The sequence below is a fragment of the Felis catus genome, chromosome F1 (assembly GCF_018350175.1).
Source record: "Felis catus isolate Fca126 chromosome F1, F.catus_Fca126_mat1.0, whole genome shotgun sequence".
Classification (NCBI taxonomy): Eukaryota; Metazoa; Chordata; class Mammalia; order Carnivora; family Felidae; genus Felis; species Felis catus.
In genome coordinates, this window is record NC_058384.1 from 44,486,301 (window position 1) to 44,507,380 (window position 21,080).

Sequence of the window (21,080 nt, forward strand, 5' to 3'; positions counted from 1 at the left end):
TTTCAGACTCTTACGGTTGAATGTTTCCAAAACTCTCTATACTAACAACATCCTGAATGTGTCACTGGATTTGAAGATCATTACCAAAGAGGTTCTCATAGTTCTCAGCATGTACTGTCTTACTTTATTTTAAAATAACACATTTTGGGGTTTAAAGGTGATATATATGAAAGATAGAAAGATATATGAAAGATAGAAAAAGTGGAGACTGCAGGTAAGTGTAAGTTCAACACCAACTCCTACCCCTAGTTTCTCTAAATTCAACTATAGTTATTGTACACTTTTTATTTTACTTCCTGACAATCTTTGCTCTGTAAACATTTATGCAGTGTTCAAAGCATTCTGTGTGTTTATACTTGATGTATTTTTTTGTCCCTTCCATGTTACATTTTAGGATAGTTATGCACCAGTTAGATCCAATTTCTCTTTATGATTTCTTTGAATTTTTATGTGTGCTAGAGAGTCATCTTTTAGGAGATCATGTATCCCATCGGTTTTTGGTATATCTATTGCTAGATAAGCAATATTAAGTAGTAACTGCTTACATCTTCTAACTGACAGAGGTATGACATAGATTTTGATGTGTTTTTGAAGTGAACTTATTTTGAAGTTGTAAAGAAGTATCTTCTCCCATTTCCTCTGAAATGGATAGTTTCAGGAAGGCTCAGAAATTTGGAGGAAGACGTGAGAAAGGTAGGAGAAAGATGGATAGAAGTCACCACTGAAATGGTTGAATCTAATTTCTTGTCATAGATATTTTAAGAATAGGACATAAAGAATTTTGGTTTGCCAAGTTTTAATGAGGTACTTTTAAGATGTGATTTATTTGTCTCTCAGATTTTTTTTTTAATTTTTTTTTCAACGTTTATTTATTTTTGGGACAGAGAGAGACAGAGCATGAACGGGGCAGGGGCAGAGAGAGAGGGAGACACAGAATCGGAAACAGGCTCCAGGCTCTGAGCCATCAGCCCAGAGCCCGACGCGGGGCTCGAACTCACGGACCGTGAGATCGTGACCTGGCTGAAGTCGGACGCCTAACCGACTGCGCCACCCAGGCGCCCCTGTCTCTCAGATTTAATTACATCATCCATATAATATTTAACACAAATTCTGATTTATGAAAGTAAATGAGCTAAATAACACTTGACAAAATAAACTGAGTTGGATTGACAATGAAAGATTCTCAATATTGTACATATTTTAGTTTTAGGACTGCATCTTAACCATTGCTTTTTACACAAACAGGATAGGTCAGCTTCCCCTCCCAACAGGTTGCTCGGAATGTTTGTTGTGATGTCTGGCTACGATATCCAGTTTTACATTCAAATTCAACAGTATCCCCTGTTGGGGAATACAGTTTTTTCACAGAAGACCATCGTAATTGTATGTTATGTCTTTCCATGGAGTCTTCTGATATTATACACACATCTGAAGGTTTAAAAAAAATGAACATAAGCATTAAGAAGTAAACAAATATTTTCCACAGAATTTCAGACTTTCAAGTAGAATCTTCTACACTGGCCCAGGGCTCTGTTGCCAAACCTTTTCCAAACCAATACACTGAAAATCTATCACATAGATGTAAATCATTTTAAATGATTAATGATGTAAAAATGAGGTACTGTGTTTAAGGTGTGATAATTAAATGTTATAATAAAAGATCCATCATGTCAATAACAATAGGAAGAGCTTTCATTAAAGAATATATTGTTGCTGTTGTTGTTTGAGTAAGACTGTTTTCTAACTTTATTTCTTCACAGATTAATATTTAGTAGTCAAACATTTGACACAATGGTTGTGGTTAATCCATGAATATTCTGTTAATAACAGCAAAACACCTTTCTCATTATTTCCCAGGATCCAGGTGAATATTAAAATATTTACCTAAGCACTTTGGTGGTTTTGACCACTGTCCATATCTGCATGTGATGACCTTGTTTCCCTCAAGCACATACAAGGACTGGCACCGGTACTCAACCGATGATCCTGGAGGATATTCTGATTTTGGGAATGTGGTCATGTCTCCATTGTCAAGAGGCGGAGGGGGCCCACAGTTTTCATTAGGATCTAAAAAGATATTATTTGATTTATTGAAAGTGCAAAGAAAAACAGGTTAAAGTAAATAGAAATGTAGCACAATATACAATATCAAGACTTGTGATTTCTGCTGACAGAAATGATTCATCGGAGAAATTCTAATCATTTAAACTGAGAATAACACTTTTAAGCACTTCCTTTAATCCCACATGAAAGTACACATAAAGCATTAACAAATATGTCTGCTTTGCAGTATTCTGGTATTAAAAACCATTTTTCCTACTGAATAAATGCCAGACGGATAGCTAATATACACAAAGAAATTTTTCTCATTAGTTACAACATACTGCATGGTCTACTATGTATTGATTTTCATTGTTATTACAAAAGAAACATCAGTTTCTTTAATCATGTCAAAGAATTACAAATCTATATAATGTGAAAGGCAATTGCTGGCCTCCCATTCTGGACATGATGACGTAGAAACACTTCTGCTTATCCCTTCTGCTAAGTAAAACTAAAAACCCTGAACATATTATAAAAACCAACATAGGAGATTACGAAAGATGCAGAGAAGATATCAATCTGATAAGAGACCTTGGGATTCAAGGAATTACACAGTTCATTTGGGTTTTCATTGTGCCTTCTACGGACCCTGGACTGAGCACTGAAGAAGAATGGAACCCAGAAATGATATCAAGTTCAAGAAAAAAAAAGTTCCAAAAATCATCCACTCCATTTAGCCAAAGGCCCAGGAGAGGAGTATTCTAGCAAAACAGGTATTTTTTACAATACTTGAAATGCTCCCAAATACCATCATAAAGAAACCGAGACCAGTCCTCTCCCTGTGTGGCTCACAGATCAACAGTGATCAACAGAGGCCAAGTGAGCAGCCCAGACTGCTCTCCACACTCAGGGAATAAGACACCTCTCCACTTGCCGTGTTGTCAGTGGAGGTCAAGTGGGAAGCCTGGACTTGCACTGTGGTAGTCTTGGAGGCCTGATAAATAAGAGATGTCAATAAAATCCAGAGCCTTAAAACATAATATCCCAAATGTCTAGAATACAATTGAAAATCCCTCATTACACTAGCACAAAAACAGACACTCAGATCGATGGAACACAATAGGGAACCCAGAAATGGACCCACAAACGTATGGACAATTAATCTTTGACAAGGCAGGAAAAAATACCCAATGGAATAAAGACAGTCTCTTCAGCAAGTGGTGCTGGGAAAACTGGACAGCAACATGCAGAAGAATTAACCTGGACCACTTTCTCACGCCATACACAAAAATAAACTCAAAATAGAGGAAAGACCTAAATGTAAGACAGGAAGCCATGAAAATCCTCAAGGAGAGAGCAGCAAAAATCTCCTTAACCTTGGCCACAGCAACTTCTTACTCAACACGTCTCCAGAGCCAAGGGAAACAAAAGCAAAAATGAACTATTGAGACTTCATCAAAATAAAAAGCTGCTTCACAGCGAAGGGAACAATCAGCAAAACTAAAAGGCAACCAACAGAATGGGAGAAGATATTTGCAAACGACTTATCAGATAAAGGGTTAGTATCCAAAAATCTATAAAGAACTTATCAAACTCAACACCCAAAAAACAAATAATGCAGTGAAGAAATGGGCAAAAGACATGAATAGACCCTTCTCCAAAGAGACATCCAGATGGCCAACCGGCACATGAAAAAATGCTCAACATCTCTCATCATCAGGGAAACACACCTGCCAGAATGGCTAACATTAACAACTCAGGCAACAAGAGATGTTGGCGAGGAGGTGGAGAAAGAGGATTTCTTTTGCACTGCTGGTGGGAATGCAAACTGGTACAGCCACTCTGGAAAACAGTATGAAGGTTCCTCAAAAAATTAAAAATAGAACTACACGACAATCCAGGAATTGCACTACTAGGTATTTATCCAAGGGATACAGGTATGCTGTTTTGCAGGGGCACATGCACCCCCATGTTTATAGCAGCACTATCAATTGAGAGCCAAAGAATGGAAAGAGCCCAATTGTCCATCGATGGGTGGATGGATAAAGAAGATGTGGTATATATATATATATATATATATATATATATATATATATATATACATACAATGGAGTATTACTTGGCAATCAAAATGAATGAAATCTTGCCATTTGTAACTACGTGGATGGAACTGGAGGGTATTACGCTAAGTGAAATTAGTCAGAGAAAGACAAATATCATATGACTTCCCTCATATGAGGACTTTAAGAGACAAAACAGATTAATGTAAGGGAAGGGAAACAAAAATAATATAAAAACAGGGAGGGGGACAAACAGAAGAGACTCATAAATATGGAGAACAAACTGAGGGTTGCTGGAGGGGTTGTGGGAGGGAGTTGGATTAAATCGGGTTAAATGCATAAGGGACATTAAGGAATCTGCTCCTGAAATCACTGTTGCACTGTATGCTGACTTGGATGTAAATTACAAAATAAATAAAGAAATAAAAAAAAAAGAAAATCACTCAATATAGGGGCATCTGGTAGCTCAGTGGGTTGAGCATCCAACACTTCTTGACTTTGGCTCAGGTCATAATACCACAGTTCAAGAGTTCGAGCCCTGTGTTGGGGTCTATGATGGCAGAGAGGATCCTGCTTGGGATTCTCGCTCTCACTCTGCCCCTCCTCTGCTTGTGTGCTGGTGTGAGGACGCTCTCGCTCGCTCTCTCAAAATAAAATTTTAAAGAGAGAGAAAATTACTTACCATACCAAAGACCAGTAAAATCTCAAAAGAGAAAAGATAATCAACAGATGGCAACACTTAAATGACACAGATAATGGAATTATTTAGTGATGGCTTTTAAAAATCCAATGGGAATTATAGAACAGAAAAACATAATAATGGATTGTTAAAAATCCTCACTGGATGGGCTCTATCATGGATCACAGATGACAGAAGGATAAATCAATTTGAATATACAATACAGATTGCTCACTTTGAAAACAGACTGAAAACAAAAGTGGACAGGGTCTCAGGGGCCAGTAAGAGTATATAGTAAACCATGGACAACCAGAAAGAGAAAAAAAGGGGTTGCAGATGAAAAAAAAAAAAAAAAAAGAGAGAGAGTTCCAAAAATAATGGCTGAAAATTTCCCAAGTTGGGTACAAGGCATAAACATTCATACTGAAATAGCCAAACGGGATAATCCTAAAGAAATTCAAGCCAAGATACATCATAATCAAACTCAGGAAAACTAAAGAAAAGGAAAAATCTCAAAAGCAGCTACACAGAAATTAGGCAAACCTCTAAGGGAAAAAGGGTTCAAGTGTCCGTGGGGTTCTCATCTGTGTCCATCGAGCCAGAGAGAAGTGACAATGTTTTTCAAGTGCTAGAAGAAAAGAAACTGTCATCCCGAATGCTATATCCAGTGATGCCATCCTTAGGATATAAGGGAGAAATAAAGACGTTCTGAGACAAAGGAAAACGGGGAAAATATCTCCAGCAGATCTATCTTTAAAGAATTGCTAAAGGAATTCTTCAAATAGCACCGAAAAGATAACAGAAGGAGGACTGAGACTTCATGCAGGAAGAAAGAACAAGGGAACTGAGAAAAATAAGGGTAAATATAATAGACTCTTTTTCATAAGGAGTTTGTTGTATTTGATGTTTGGGCAACATTCTGTCATTTCCTATAGTGCTCAATATAAGTAGAAGAAACACTAAAGACATTTATGCTTACTAAGGAAAAAAAAGGCATTTATGTTTAAAATGTGGGGAGGGTAAGGGGTGCTTGGGGGCTCAGTCAGTTAAGTGCCTGACCCTTGATATCAGCTCAGGTGTTGTGAGTTCAAGCCCCACGTTGGGTTCCATACTGGATGTGAACCCTACAGAAAAGAAAAGAAAAGAAAAGAAAAGAAAAGAAAAGAAAAGAAAAGAAAAGAAAAGAGAAAAGAAAAGAAAATGTGGGGAGGGTAAATGGACCTAAATGGAAGTATGGTTTCCACATTCACGTGAGGTGGTAAAATGTCAAGACCAGGAGGGAATGATAAGCTATTATGTAGCTCTTAATACCTAGGGCAACCACTCATAAAATGATACAAAGAGATATGCCCCCAAACAATGCAGATATACCAAAATGGAAGTTATCTTAAAATGTTCCAAAAGTCCATAGAGATAATGAGAAAAGGAAATGGGAGTGAAAAACAGGGAACACAAAATAAATAAAATGCCTGGCACAGCCCTGATCTATCAAATATTACTTTAAATGTAAGTGGGTTAAATACTTCAGTGAAAAGACTAAAATGGCAGAGTGCACACATAAACAAGATCCAACCATAGGGCGTCTAAAAGAAACTCACTTTAAACATGAAAAACGTAGGTGGGATCAAAGCAAAAGACTGGGAAATATAAATGCCAGGAAAAGTTGATTTGAAAAACTGGTGGCTATATAGTATCTGCTTTGTTGGCTCCTCTTCTTTCCTAAACTCTGAATACTCGAGTGTCCTATGACCAAGTTCTTAGACCTTTTCTTCTGTATACACTAATTCCCAGGTTGAACTCAGCTAGTAACCTTCTTTAAATGTAATCCACACGCTGAAGTAGCCCAAAATTGTATCCCAATCTATGATCACATTCCAGCTGCTGATTCTGTCTCCAAGTGAAATTTTTATAGGGCTGTCAAATGTCCTCAACATATCTTTAATACACTTATTCCTCAGGAAACAACCAAGTGTCTTAATGCTTAAGATAGAGAATTTTCCATGATTCCAGGTGTGCTAATCTGGTCAAATCCTTCATAAAATAAATATGTCATATCACTTATGCAGTCCACAAAAAGAAAAAATTGGAGTTTAAGCACCATCGTTTTATTTAAGATTAAAAGATGATTGTATAGTAACTACTACATTATATATTTATGTTAACATATTTAGTCCCTAAAACATTCTCTAAAGTTTGGGGAGGAAATAAGATACTCTAACTAGGCACTGAGGTGGTTGTGTCCAGTTCCCATGTGAACATATCACTTTTCTGCCCCATCCAGGTCAAAAGGTTTGATGCATTCATAACGTGCCCTCTGACCAGATAGATACTTAGGCACCTCTTCTAGTATAATAGCATGTTTCACTCTGGGTGGATTCCCACAGGAAATACCTGAATAGAAAGAAAAAAAGTCGCATCTCTAACACAATGATCATGTTGAGTAGCAAATCAATGAATGGGATTCCAAATAGATCTCTAAGAGGATTTTAAATCAACAGTCAATCTGTCATGAAAGGCTGCTAATTTTAAGAAATTTACATATAAGATTGAAGAAAAGAAGATAAAGCAATATATTTTATTTTATAAGACTTAAACTTCTACGAAACTGAGAGTTTTTCTGGACATATCCCTTAGGGTCTAGTCAAATCACTCTTCCAAATTATATATTTTCAAAATGAATTTATAAACCACAAGAAAATCAAAATAAAAAGATTATTCGACATCAGAATTTGGCTTGCAATTACCCTGTTTATGAATGTAATTTTAGGCCCTTAGAAAAATAAACACAGCAGCCACTTCCTTAGAGAATAAATGAAGATTTAACACGCTTTGAAGAATACCAGAGCTGAAGGACAAAGATGATTAACTGAGAGTGCAAACAGGAGATGAGTGGCAAAATAACAGAAAAATAAATGTACAATTGACAAAAACAGCCTTCAATGATTCTTTTTTGCAAACGCTTAAGGACATTTCAATGCATAATGTATAATTCACCAGTGAGATTCAGGTGGACGTAAATATAACAGGTTATAGGTATGGCTCCTAGACTGGAGTATACACTGAATCCCTTGGGAATTGTTAAGACACTTTCAGGGTTGCAGCCCCAGAGTTTTTGCCACCACAGGTCTGAGCAAGCCTGTGAATTCACATTTGCATTTCTAACCATTTCCCAGAAGATGCTGATTCTGTTCTTCCAGAGACCACAGTTTGAGAACCACTGGGCTTTCAGATTGACCACTGAGTACACAATTATATCCCTTTATGTTAAAACATAAACTTCTTCGACCTGGCCTAAAAGAATAATCCATGTCCATTTCATAAGTGCTGTTAGAAGGAATTGCATACTATATTAGTTAAGACATTTTCACAAATGGGTTTCAAAATTTCATTGAAGTACCTCTGCATATTGGCTTTCCTATCCATTGGCTGTTAATACACTGGATAGTATTTGGCCCATCCAAAAGGTAATTATTTGGACATTTATAAGTCACTTTTTCTCCTGACCTATATAACGTCTTCTTCTGGCCTATGGGTGTGGCATTACCGAAGTCGGGTAAGCTAAAACAATCCGTGTCTGAAAGAAAAAGAATATGTACTTGTTCAGTAAACATTTTAAAATACATAATGGGTAATAACTATAATGTAGAATAATAGGTACACATCGAACCAATGAATACCTTGCAAAATTTTTCTTATACCTTGAAAAAATATGTTAGAAGTCTTGCTTAATTATATTGAATAGTCCTATGTTTATCAAAGTATAACATGGGGATGATGACATCGTAAGCCTGAAGAGATATGGATACATGTAATGCTTGAGATCACACTTCTTGCATTCAAATTCTTTCTTGCCCATACAAGCCATCTACCTTATGTATTTGTATTTTCACTTCTGTCAAAATCTGTTACCTTTATTCATGTCAAACATCTCAGAAAACTATATACATACAAGGAGATAACTGACAAACTAACAGTAAATTGAATCATGATGGGATTGATGAGCAGGGACCAGCTGTGACACAGGAACAGAGATGAGAAGTCTGAGGATGTGTATCACAGGAGGTCTACTGTGCACACACGGTGACATGAAAGTGAAATAATTTGGCTCATGCTGTCACACTTTTGTTATTACTATGGCTATTAATTCTCTACTAGAATCCACAGCTTCCCAGAGATACCCTGTTGAATTCTGGAATTACTGCCTAGTTTCATATTTGTACCATTTATGCTCTGAATTAAGAATATTTATCAATCGTAGAGTAAAATTAAATACACTATACTTTTGCACTCTGGTGGATGGGACCATTTTCCTCCTATACATCTTATGAATGCAGGTCCATTAATCTCAAAACCTTCGGTGCATTTGTACGTTACTTCTTCTCCATATTGGTAACTGTCTGATACATGAGACAGAATACCATGTGGAATCAAGTGTGGTGGCGCACAGGAAAGTCCTAAAAAAAGAAGGAGACAAAGAAAGAATGACTCCATGTTTTACTACATCTGAAATTTAATTTTATGTACTGGTTTCCATATTGGGCAGTTTTGTTTGAAAAATATGATAACACAGGATCTGTAATCATATCACAGAGACGGTGTGCAAATGCTTCCTAAAATCATTATTCTGATGTGTATCCAGCTGGCAACCTGAGTAGGAACTTGAAACTAAACATGTCAATATATTATCGGCCGTAGCGACTTCTTTCTAGATATGTTTCCTGAGGCAAGGGAAACAAAAGCAAAAATAAACTATTGGGACTACATCAAAATAAAACACTCTGTACAGTGAAGGAAACAATCAACAAAACTAAAAGGCAAGCTACGGAAAGGGAGAAGATATTTGCAAATGACATAGCTGATAAAGGGTTAGGAACCAAAACATATAAAAGACCTTATAAAACTCAACATCCGAAGAAAGTAACCCAATTAAAAACGGGCAGAAGGCATGAACAGACATATATCCAAAGAAGACATACAGACAGCCAACAGACACATAAAGAGATGCTCAACATCACATTGATTATCCTGGAAGTGCAATTCAAAACTGCAAGGAGATATCACCTCACAACTGTCAGATAGGCAAAAATCAACACACAAGAAACAACAGGTGTTGGCGACAATGTGGAGAAAGGAAAACCATCTTTCACTGTTGGTGAGGGAATGCCAACTGGTGCAGCCACTCTGGAAAAACAGTATGGTGATTCCTCGAAATGTTAAACCATAGAACTAGATCCAGCAATTGCACTACTAGATATTTACCCAAAGAATACAAAACTACTACCTCAAATGGATACATGTACCTTGATGTTTATATTTATAGCAGCATTATTTACAATAGCTGAGATATGGAAGCAGCCCAAGTGTCGATCGATAGATGAATGGGGAAAGAAGAGGTGGTATATATATATACAACGGAATATTATTCAGCCATAAAAAGAATGAAATCTTGTGATTGGTAATGACACAGATGGAGCTAGAGAGTATAATGCTAAGTGAAATAAGTCAGAGAAAGACTAATAACATGATTATACACACTCACATGTGGAAGTTAAGAAACAAAACAAATGAGCAAAAGGGGGAAAGAGAGAGAGGCAAACCAAGAAACAGACTCTTAATTATAGAGAACAATGCGGTTACCGGAAGGGAGGTGGGTGGGAGGATGGGTTTAATAGGTGATGGAGATAAAGGAGAACACTTGTTTTGACCATCAGGTGTTGTATCACCATATTCTACACGTGAAACTAATATTACACTGCATGTTAACTACCTGGAATTTAAACTAAAACTTAAAAAATAAAAATAATAACAATTTCAATATATTTATGAAAGAGACCATCAGTTGTTTCTCAAACCAATAGTGAATAATAAAAAGAAGAGCATTGAGAAGTAATCATCTTAAGTACCATATATTGTAAGAACTCAGAAATGACATTACAGAGAAAAGAAAACAATTTAACAAAAAAAACTCAGGGCAAAGCAAACAGAACAAGTTCTATACATGGGAAAGGAATATGAATAGGTAGGTTTAATTTAATTGTGCTACACATCTAGTTTGCATTAAACAATTGGCAGAATTCAAAGTGAGTCTGTAATGAGTCAATGAAATGAACACAAAGAGGATAGACTTGATGAGGCAAAATTGCTGGTAAGGTACATAAATATATAAATGATTTTAGATATTTAGCTATAAATGAGTTTGTATATTTAGAAATCTAACGGATTCTTTCTCACGAATTTGACGACAATTGATTATGCTTAATGGATTATATCGAAAATAGAATTGTGGTTTGCATACTGTCCTCACCTACACACCGAGGTGGAGAACTCCATTTTCCCATGTGGCACGTTATCTCATCTTTTCCAGATATCCTGAAACCATCCTCGCAACTGTAATTTAATTTGGTGCCATGTACATAAACCTCAGGTTTCAATGGTTCGTCCATCTCTTCTGAAAATGGAGATGATTTAATGGTTCCATGCTCTATCTGAGGTGGTTGAGGACATGGGCTTTTTTCTGTATAAACAACAGAGATCAATGTTTAAATTGAAAAATGTAATCAAATACTAGTTGAGGTTGTAAAATAAGGATAATCTGAAAAATTAAATTACTGAAAAACTAAAAAACATCTGGAATTTGCAAGCTCATGTCTCCATCAAATCTACAGTAGTATCTGCTTGTTCACTCTGCCCCCACATTCTTGTCCTGTTCATCTCGAGTGAAATTTTCTATGGTATTTACAAACAAATTTTCTATGGTATTTACACAGTAACCCAAAGTTTTGGTCTGTTTCTTTCATAGTAGAAGTGAAAGAATGCCGATTGATTTGTATACTTAGATTACAATTTACTGTTTCAAGATAAAGTGAAATAGATAGACAGAAAGGTCCTTATCTTGTTCATTTACACAAAGCACAGGGGAGTATTAACCTCATTTGAAAGAATGTTACAAAGCAAGTTATGCATTACTGACCAACGCAGTGTGGTATTGACTGCCATCTTCCATCCTTGCACACGATTTCCTCTGCATCCTGAATTATATAATTGTCTTGACAGACAACAGATACTTTTTCTCCATCCTGATAATTTACCGTCGTTGCCATCTTGTGAGCATTGGGAATCTGAGGTGGAGGTGGGCATGACTGCATTTGTACTTCTACAAATATGAAAATTAGATTTCGTGATGAAATCAGAAGTTAAAAATATTAAAGAGAAAAATCAAAGAGAAAATTCAATAATAATGTATCATAAACGATCAAATAATAATGTCATGCTTAAATATGTGATACTCTTCAGCTTGGAGAGCGCTTTAATACATCACAGGTGGTCTTAATGGTAGTATCTTCCTTTTATTCCTTCTGTGATAAATCGTGCATAATTTATGTAAAACTTCTTTTAATTATTTCTAACCATTACGATGTACTAACTGAATCATCCACTCAGTAACAGGCACTAAATAAATACTGATATTAGGATCTTTTTACAGCTATCTATAATCAAATGTATTGTGATTGCATTAAAACCCGTATAAGATGTGGAATGGAAAATAATTAGCCAAAGGAAGAATTACATGTAGTTAAAGATCAATTATTTGATACAGGTTCCTGGCCAAGACATGAATTAGATATGGTCATTAGTGATTAACAGTGTGTTGTTTAAAGTTCAAAACACTCTGGAGATACTGTTGACTAGTTTGCCGACACTGTTTAGAGATATACAGATGATGAAATGCACCCTGTTTAACGGATTAGACAGCCTGACTTTCCTTCTATGACCAGCAAGGTATACAAGATTCCTTTGCAAACTTGCGTTTGAGCTCCCATAAAGCAGAGATACCTCACATGTACCGTGGCAGTTCATAACCTGGAGACAAAGATGTCCTGTTCCACTGAGGGAAGACTCTGGGCGACTAACCCTGGGGGCTTTTGGACCTCTCTGTGATACCTACGTTTTGCTTTCTCCTGCCATGCGTTTATTTCATTAAAGACCTTATGTGAGTATACACTGGGAAGTCTCCTGAGTCCTTCCAATTATCTGACACTTTGTATTCAATTCAGAGAAATTGTTGACGGAATATAATTCATTCATGCTGACTAATATGGTCATATTTTCTATTTCTATCTTTAGCAGATGCAGGAATATTTTATATTTAATCAAAAGTTTTTTTCTTATTTCTGTTTTCATTTGCTTGGCATATTTTTTCAATGTATTCTCAAGGATTTATTCTCTTCTATATCTGCTTGTTTAAGCATTTTTGTCCTAATAATCTTAATTTCAACTTCCTTTGATACATTTTACCAGAGGTTGGTCTGGCAACTAAATCTCCGGCAGGTGCCATGTCTGCACTTTCCCTCTACCTTGATGGCACCAGTGGGTGCACTCCAGCCCAGGGCTCTCCTGTGGCTTCATCAAAGCCGGCGAGCGGGCCCCAGCCCTGCATTCTGCTGCCTCGCTAAACCTGGCCAGCATGCTCAGCCCACAGAGGGCACACTCCTTGATCCCCAGGCTCTAGTGGCCTGAGGGGCTTGCATTTCTGGGGCCTGCAACACACTACAACAATCCGAGAGATAACTCTTGGTGGGCCACTACCTCCGGGGCACTACAAAGCAGCCTGAAACACAGCCCAGACTTTCTGGGAAACAAGCCTAATTATCTGTCTTAGACCGGTAGCCTGAGGGGTAGACTTGAGATTTGCCACACATCTGGGGGCCACCGAGGTGCTCTCAGGGAATGTGGAGCAGGGGATGCCATCTTTGTGCTCTCCTCAGCCTCAAAGAAAACCAAATCACTATTTCTTAAAGATACCCGACCGAGCATTAATTTGAGGCCATCAAGTTTCTGGGTGGGTTGTTTTATAGCTGACTGAAGCACTGATGCACTTAATATCTAGAAATGATGTTTTGGTTAGTTTCTAAATTCCCTTCCGGCTTCAAAGTTATTTGTAATAATAAATAGCTAAACATGTTTAAAAGATGCCGAAATACTGCTTTGGCAAGTTCGGCATAAATAGAGTAAGATTTTGAAAGTACTATAAACAAGAGCTTACCTGTGCAGGTTAGTTCAGGATCCCATCTTCCATTTATGCACGTTGAGTGTTTCTGTTCTAATTTTCCTCTACATTTGTAACTTATCTTCTCATTATGATCAAATTTGGTCTTGTATAATGGATTCGCCGCACGTATAATTAAGCTGTATTTACACTTCTGAAGTTCATCTGTTGCTAGAAAATGAAAATATTGCCTTGAAAAGACTACTTACAAGAATCAAAGCAGTTAATGCAGAACAATAGCTTAGACTCAATAGTATATCGAAATTAGAATTTATGCCCGTAAGTCCCACCAACCAAGTCATTCCTGATCATATTGCATGTGATGGGCTATTTATTATGTCTGAACATAAGTCCCGTGTCCAGGCTTTGAAATTTCAGAGAAAATGTCTGCCATAAATACAGCCTGCACTTTGGGGATTAGAAAAGCATTAAGAGGCTCACTTTTTTGGATGATTTACACACTGAACAGTCATCACCTGGTTAAATTTGGTCTCCTATTTATCTGTGGAAATAGAATGTATGAAGCTGATAGTTTAAATATCGTGTTTCAGAAAACTGAATATATTTTTTCACTTAGGGTAATTTTTAAAAAAAAATTTTTTTTAATGTTTATTTATTTTTGAGACAGGGAGAGACAGCATGAACGGGGGAGGGTCAGAGAGAGAGTGAGACACAGAATCTGAAACAGGCTCCAGGCTCTGAGCTGTCAGCACAAAGCCTGACGCGGGGCTGGAACTCACCGACACTGAGATCATGACCTGAGCCAAAGTCGGATGCTTAACTGACTGAGCCACCCAGGTGCCCCTTCACTTAGGGTAATTTAATAAACACATCTAAAATGTATTACGTAAAATGTGAACACTTAAGCAGATCTTTTGCATGATCACTAAAATGGGACAAATACTTGGACTCAGAAACTGGGTGCTTCAAGTCACAACCTGTATACCGTATATACTCTTTCAATCTGTGAAAAACTATTTTGTACATCAGGTCAACCTATAATTCAATAATATTGTAAGAGTCAATTTTGTTGACTCTAATACGAGTATAACAACTTTTTATACAACTACATACTTGAAAAATTCAATGCAGCCGGAGTACTTTGTCAAGTTGATAAAATATCAATTGAGTAGGTCTTTGGATTTTTTAATAAGTACCCAAAGAAGTAATGATTTTGTAATACAATAAAAAATAAAACAAAGGGGAATAATTCAAAACACACTAGAGGCTGAAAATAAATTCTGTTTTTAGGGCTTGTCTTCAGTGTTGAGGGAGACAAAACAAGGTTTTCTTCAGGTGATAGTAACTCATCTATAGTCAAAAGGAGTGGTGGTGGGTGTTGTCATGGTCCTATGATTGACCGGTTTCTGAAAGAATTTCCTTGATTCTTATGAGAAAATAAACATTTTGAGAAGAGTGAAAAGCTAGACTAGCTAGAGGTACAAAATAAACACTGAGAGGAGAAAATTGGAGTAAGGTCTATGATAGTTAAAAGTGGATTATGGTAAACTTGAATATAGGTCGAAGATTAACCTTGGAAAGGCAAACTCTGAGATCTAAAAAGAGTAATAAATGAAATAGATGTTTTAGTATAAGAGTGAAAAGTTGAAAGTTTTCATGCCTGTTACAACCTTGGGTTTTCCCCCATATAAATGAGGGGAAATCGTTTGTGGAGATAGAAGAGGACAAAGATGAAATTTGGTCTTGAAGGACTGGCAATACTTCTCATGGGAATGTGTCTAGCAAAAATGTAAGGATTAAAAAGCAACAAAACCTAATGTTTCATTCAACAAACTCCTATTTAATGTCTGCTGTATGGTCACCAGTCCTTTGTATATTGGGAATACATCGTGAACAAAACAGGTGTCAATCTTGCTCCCATGGAACATGAGCCTAACCCCTACCTTCTCCTTGGAACAATTAATGCCTAGACATCTGGTGAATAAGTAAGATTGGACATCCAGGACTCTCTTTGAATGTAGGACCCAAGAAAACTGTAGGAAAGAACTCATTCCAAGGGAAAAAGGAAAAGGGCCCCCAGTATTTTCCCAGCTAGTCATCAAAGACATGGTCATCCAAAGGTCAGGATGATGCACATACATCAACCAGAGTGAAGTCCAACAATCAGGTTTGTTTCCTGGCCCCACCCTGACTGCCTCCTTTGACTGACTTATACTGCGAACCCAGAGGGTCTGCAGCTCACCCACCCTTTGGCACATTAACTTCTTGCTGCCGCATTTGAAACAGACTGAGAAATCCTTAGAAGCTTTGAGAGAGGCAAGATTCCTATAGGGACGTAGCAAGTGGGCACTTTCTTGACTTTGTCTGTTTTCCAGGGCCTGAAAACAAGAGTGCCGCGTAAAACAAAAATGGGATTTATGCAAATATGCTTCTATTTTCCTGGCGATTAGTATTCAGATTTAAATCATACGAATAACTGTAAGGAATATTTAGCTTCACACTTAAAAACCATGTTAATTTCAGGGATAGAAAGGGTGATCAGACTCTCTTGCTAGTTTATATTTTCCTTTGTAGACAATAAGCAATCATTATAATTTAAGACCTGACATTTTCAAGCATATATCTAAATTTCAAAACTATGTTTGCAGATACAGTTTTTACAATAAAAATTTTATATTTCATTGACCGTCTATTTGAGAAGTGTCTTCTCACCAATGCACTGAGGAAGTTGGGTCCATAATCCACTTATACATGTAATTGATTTCTGTCCAATCATTGTGAATCCTTCTCTGCAATTGAACTCCACTGAATCTCCATGGTGATAGGGAGGGTTAGAAGTCTGAACAGCGTAGCCGTAATTAAGTTCTGGTATATCTCCACATGTAGTCTCCACCTCTGTGAAAAGTTCAGAAAAATATGTTCACTTATAAAATATAATTTATGTGTTTCTATAAATATAAAAGGTTGGTTTATGTTAAATATGAATATATTTTATACATTACCAATACAAATAGGCAAGTCTGTCCACTGTCCATCAACACACTGAATTTTATTAACACCCTTCATCAGAAATCTAGGATTGCACACATATTCCACCAAATCGTTGTGTTCATAGTTTTCTTTCTGTGTTTCTTTAACTTTCCCATTAAGGAGTTGAGGAGGTGGAGAACACTGTTTTGTTTGCTCTACAGGAGAAATAATGTGTAAATAGGGATCAAATTACCTATTTCACAACTTAAAAAACAATGAAATGGAGTTTTTTCTTTAATTAATTTATATTATTTATAATATACTTTATTATAGCCTTCTTAAGCAATGAAAAACAAATAGTGCTTAAACGAGAAACATGTTTCCCAGTTCTTTTTTCAAAATTATTATTTTAGAAAGAGAGATAGAAGATAAGAAGGGAGAGGAGAAAGAGAGAGAGTGAGAATCTTAAGCAGGCTCTATATGTTCAGCATGGAACCCGACATGGGGCTCGATCCCATGACCCAGGGATCATGACCTGAGCTGAAATCAGGATTCAGATGCTCAACCAACTGAGCCACCCAGGCACCGCAACCCAGTACTGTCAATTACACTGAACTAGTATATTGGAAGTATATTGAAACCCAGAAAACATGTTTAATAATCTAGATATTCTAGAGATGTATGCAAACCAATTAATAAATATGGTCATGTAAATGTTAACAATATTCATATGCCATGGAAAAATTTTATCAAAACTGTTTGAAAAAAATGTCATCATTTGAGGCTAGCATTTTATCAACATATTTTAACTTTGGTTAAGACATACATGTGATTGAATGGACTGAATTAACTATATATTGCTTGAATATTATTTAGACACTCGATGAAGGTTGAGGGAAGGCCCATGCCATACCAAGTGTCCAATATTAACAGTGGAATTGTAGTCAAAAGGAAAAGTAACAAACACTGAGGCATAATATACGTATCTATGGCTATTACCACTACATATTTCAAGAAACAAGTGGAGATTAATTTCTTAAATAAGAAAATCTGAGATATCTACTACCCAACACATGTCCTGGCTTAATGAATTAGATTATAGACACACACACTTGAAGCCAACAGAAAATTAAGCGTGAGAGAAACAAAACCATAAAAATGTTGGTTTCAAAAATCCTATTTCTTGTTGTAGCAATTAGAAGATAAATATTCACCTTTACATGTTGGAAGATTAGGGGACCATCCAAAGTCGTAACACTGAACTGAATCTGGTCCAACTCTTTGAAGTCTTTGTGTGCAGAAGAATTTCAACACATCTCCGACTTTATATTTGTCTTCTTTAGGCTGAATATTTAAGGTATCTTCGATTTCAGGAATCTTGCATTCTATTTCTATAAAAATGTTCAAATAATTTGGTGAGAATATAAAATGAATCATTGGCAAAGTAAATTTTATATGTGTCGTATAAAAATGAGGTGCTGGGTACTGCTTATACAGAGGAGCCACAGAAAATTTTACATATTAGGTTTTCTACGCCCTCTAAATTCATAGGAGACCCTGAGAAATATTAAGGCATTGAAGAGCAACATATGTACCCTGAAAATGTATTTGGAAGGTCAACTTGCTTACACTGGATCTGATTTTATAACTGACATTTATAAAATGAATGCTATATTATTTTGTAGTCCCAAAACAGAAACATATTCTTTCACATTAAAGAAAAACAACCCTGATGCTACATTTTTAAAATTGCACTCAAATAAGATTAGTATTTTGTTTAATGTAAATATAATGGGACAACCAGAACACACAGGAGACATTTCTAACAGTTTCTAAGAAACTATTAAAGTAGCTTAATTTATATTGATTATATTATGTTAGTACAGAAATCAAACTGAAAAATGAAACAAAATAAGGAACCATGTTCAAAGCCAAATAGTTAGGCATATTCTAGGCATCCTGAGTATTTATATAATACCTAATTATCTATTCTTATTAAACCTTTATACTATCTATTAATAAATTATTGATTATTCTGATTCAATTTAAGAATGTGTAAAATTATCCCTTCAAATTTGTCAAGTTTGTGACATTCCCAAATAAAAATAAGCTAAATTCCTAAAATAAAGAGCTTCTCTCAGGGTCTGCAGAAATTAACACTCAAGGCAGAAGGTGTAAGAGCAGAAACTCATGGGCAAAATAGCTGAGGAAATTGTAAGAAACTACAATTTTGGTTTTCTTATAGCATACACTCAAAGAACCCAGTTTTAAATAATATGATAGCCTGCATCTAGAATAACAAACAAAATTATTCTTTCTTTATAAACCTATCATGTATATGGCCCATAGGAAACACTGTGTTAAAGAGAGATGATGGTCCTTGGGCTTTCAAACACCCTCTTCTCCCAGGTTACAGTAAATCAGAAGACACCTTGATTTTAATCAGGACTTCTTAAAACTTAATTAATTAATTATTTTTAGATGTTTATTTGTTTTTGAGAGAGAGAGAGAGAGAGTGTGAGTGGGAGGGGTGGAGAGAGAGAGTGAGACACAGAATCCGAAGCAGGCTTCAGGCTCTGAACTGTCAGCATAGAGCCCCACATGGGGCTTAAACCCGAGAACTGTGAGATCATGACCTGAGCCAAAGTCTGAGGTTAACCCACTGAGCGACCCAGATGCCCCCAAAATGACTTTAAATAATGCAAATTTGTTCAAACTGGGATATCTTAAACACGTCTTGTTAATTTTGTTAGTCATGAAAAAAAAATACCTGGCAAAATGGTACTTACCATAACATACTGGTTTATGAGACCAACCATCGTTCCCACACACTATTGAACCTGCGCGCCCATCTTGGCTTTCGTATCCATCGTGGCATTCGTAGTCCAACTTGTCATTGAGTTTAAACCACGTGCCACTGCTTTTGGCTTTGGCATTCTCAAATACTGGCATGTCACAAGATTCTAATGCATAACAGAATTGAAGATTTCAATTCTAATATTATTTAATGGACGATGTGATTAAGTCTCATCCCAAGGAGGTAAAAAACACCTTTATCAATGAGCTTGTGCTAGTAAATTCAGTATCATATTAAATTAATCTAAGAATACCAGTGATAAATCATTGTCTTGAAAGTTACTCGAAATGAAAAAATATGTTTCTACACAGCATTTTTCTTATCACTTAAACACTCTGAAAAAATTTTTCTATGAACACTTTTCTCAATCAGTTATACTTATGTGTTTATGCCATGCTTGTAATCAAATAGGCCATTACAGGTGCATCCTATTTTAACTAGCAGAGAGGAATAGGATTTTGTGAACTAAGATGCCACATTCACTAGCAAGGTGACAAATATTCCAGACAAAACTGGATCAGTTGAATACGATTGGTTTTCAAAAATGCAAGTAAATTTTTAAACATTCTATAAAACTCTACTTTAAAACATCATAATTTCTAAAGCTCACATGCTGATTTTCTTCCCCAAATATTTTCCTAATGGCTGTTCATTTTTCTAAACTTACCAAGATTGAATGGAGAGATAACTATTTTTATTATTAGTTATAAGAAAGTAAAATGTTAAAAGTTTTAATTTTTGCTAACAGTGTGTTCATAAAGATTAGGTAATTCATCTCAAATTTTATGCTGTGTTATGGAGCCAGCTACCTTAAAGCTTTAAAAAACAAAGCAAAACTATACTAGTGAAGAGAGACAGTGTGTTTCTCTTTCATAGTAAGTATTACAATGGATAACTAACATTCAGTATAAAATGACTTTATATGGGAGCCACTTTTATGATTTTTTTTTTGTGGCTAGTGCCCATAGTAAGCATGGAAATTGAAAAAAAAAAAAGGAAATGAAAACAGTACAAATGGATATTCAAATATCCACTTCCTTTAAAGTGAATATGTAAATATCGGTTCAAAAGTATCACTGTGTAGCTTTGGAGGATAAGATAAACTGAGGAAACTGTTCACAGAAATCTTCATAAACATCCAGGGACAGGGAAATCTTTCAACACAGCTGTATTTGGCACCATCTAGCAGTATTCCTTCTCCACTAACTAGATGTTTATGAAGATTTTCTAAAGGAGAGGATTTTTAAAGTGGGCTACCCTGGAATGTCAACCATAAACTCCATACTTTAATTAAAATTCTGCACTATGGACCCACATCTTCACTTACAAACATAACTTTCATGTCTAGAAACAAAGATTCTGTCATCAAAGTCGGATCACCTAAAAGCAGGAATAGGCACAAATATATTTTGCCAGCCAAAAATAAGTGACTTTCCAGGAGAATACACATAAGGCTCCCTAACT

At 36.1% G+C, this 21,080-nt stretch overlaps 1 protein-coding gene across 1 annotated transcript in view; it reads right to left on the reverse strand.

Moving 5' to 3' along the window:
- Positions 1 to 779: 779 nt before the first annotated feature.
- LOC123382726 (complement factor H-like) overlaps positions 780 to 21,080 on the reverse strand; it is a 60,393-nt gene continuing 40,092 nt past the window's right edge. The window contains exons 8-18 of the mRNA XM_045048530.1: positions 19,549 to 19,722; positions 17,974 to 18,150; positions 16,792 to 16,974; positions 16,502 to 16,684; positions 13,826 to 13,999; positions 11,753 to 11,935; positions 11,087 to 11,296; positions 9,063 to 9,236; positions 8,180 to 8,356; positions 1,885 to 2,067; positions 780 to 1,428 (exon numbers count right to left, since the gene is read on the reverse strand). Of these exons, the coding sequence (XP_044904465.1) occupies positions 1,220 to 1,428; positions 1,885 to 2,067; positions 8,180 to 8,356; positions 9,063 to 9,236; positions 11,087 to 11,296; positions 11,753 to 11,935; positions 13,826 to 13,999; positions 16,502 to 16,684; positions 16,792 to 16,974; positions 17,974 to 18,150; positions 19,549 to 19,722 (2,027 nt within the window). The 3' untranslated portion in view covers positions 780 to 1,219. The remainder of the gene's footprint in view (positions 1,429 to 1,884; positions 2,068 to 8,179; positions 8,357 to 9,062; positions 9,237 to 11,086; positions 11,297 to 11,752; positions 11,936 to 13,825; positions 14,000 to 16,501; positions 16,685 to 16,791; positions 16,975 to 17,973; positions 18,151 to 19,548; positions 19,723 to 21,080) is intronic.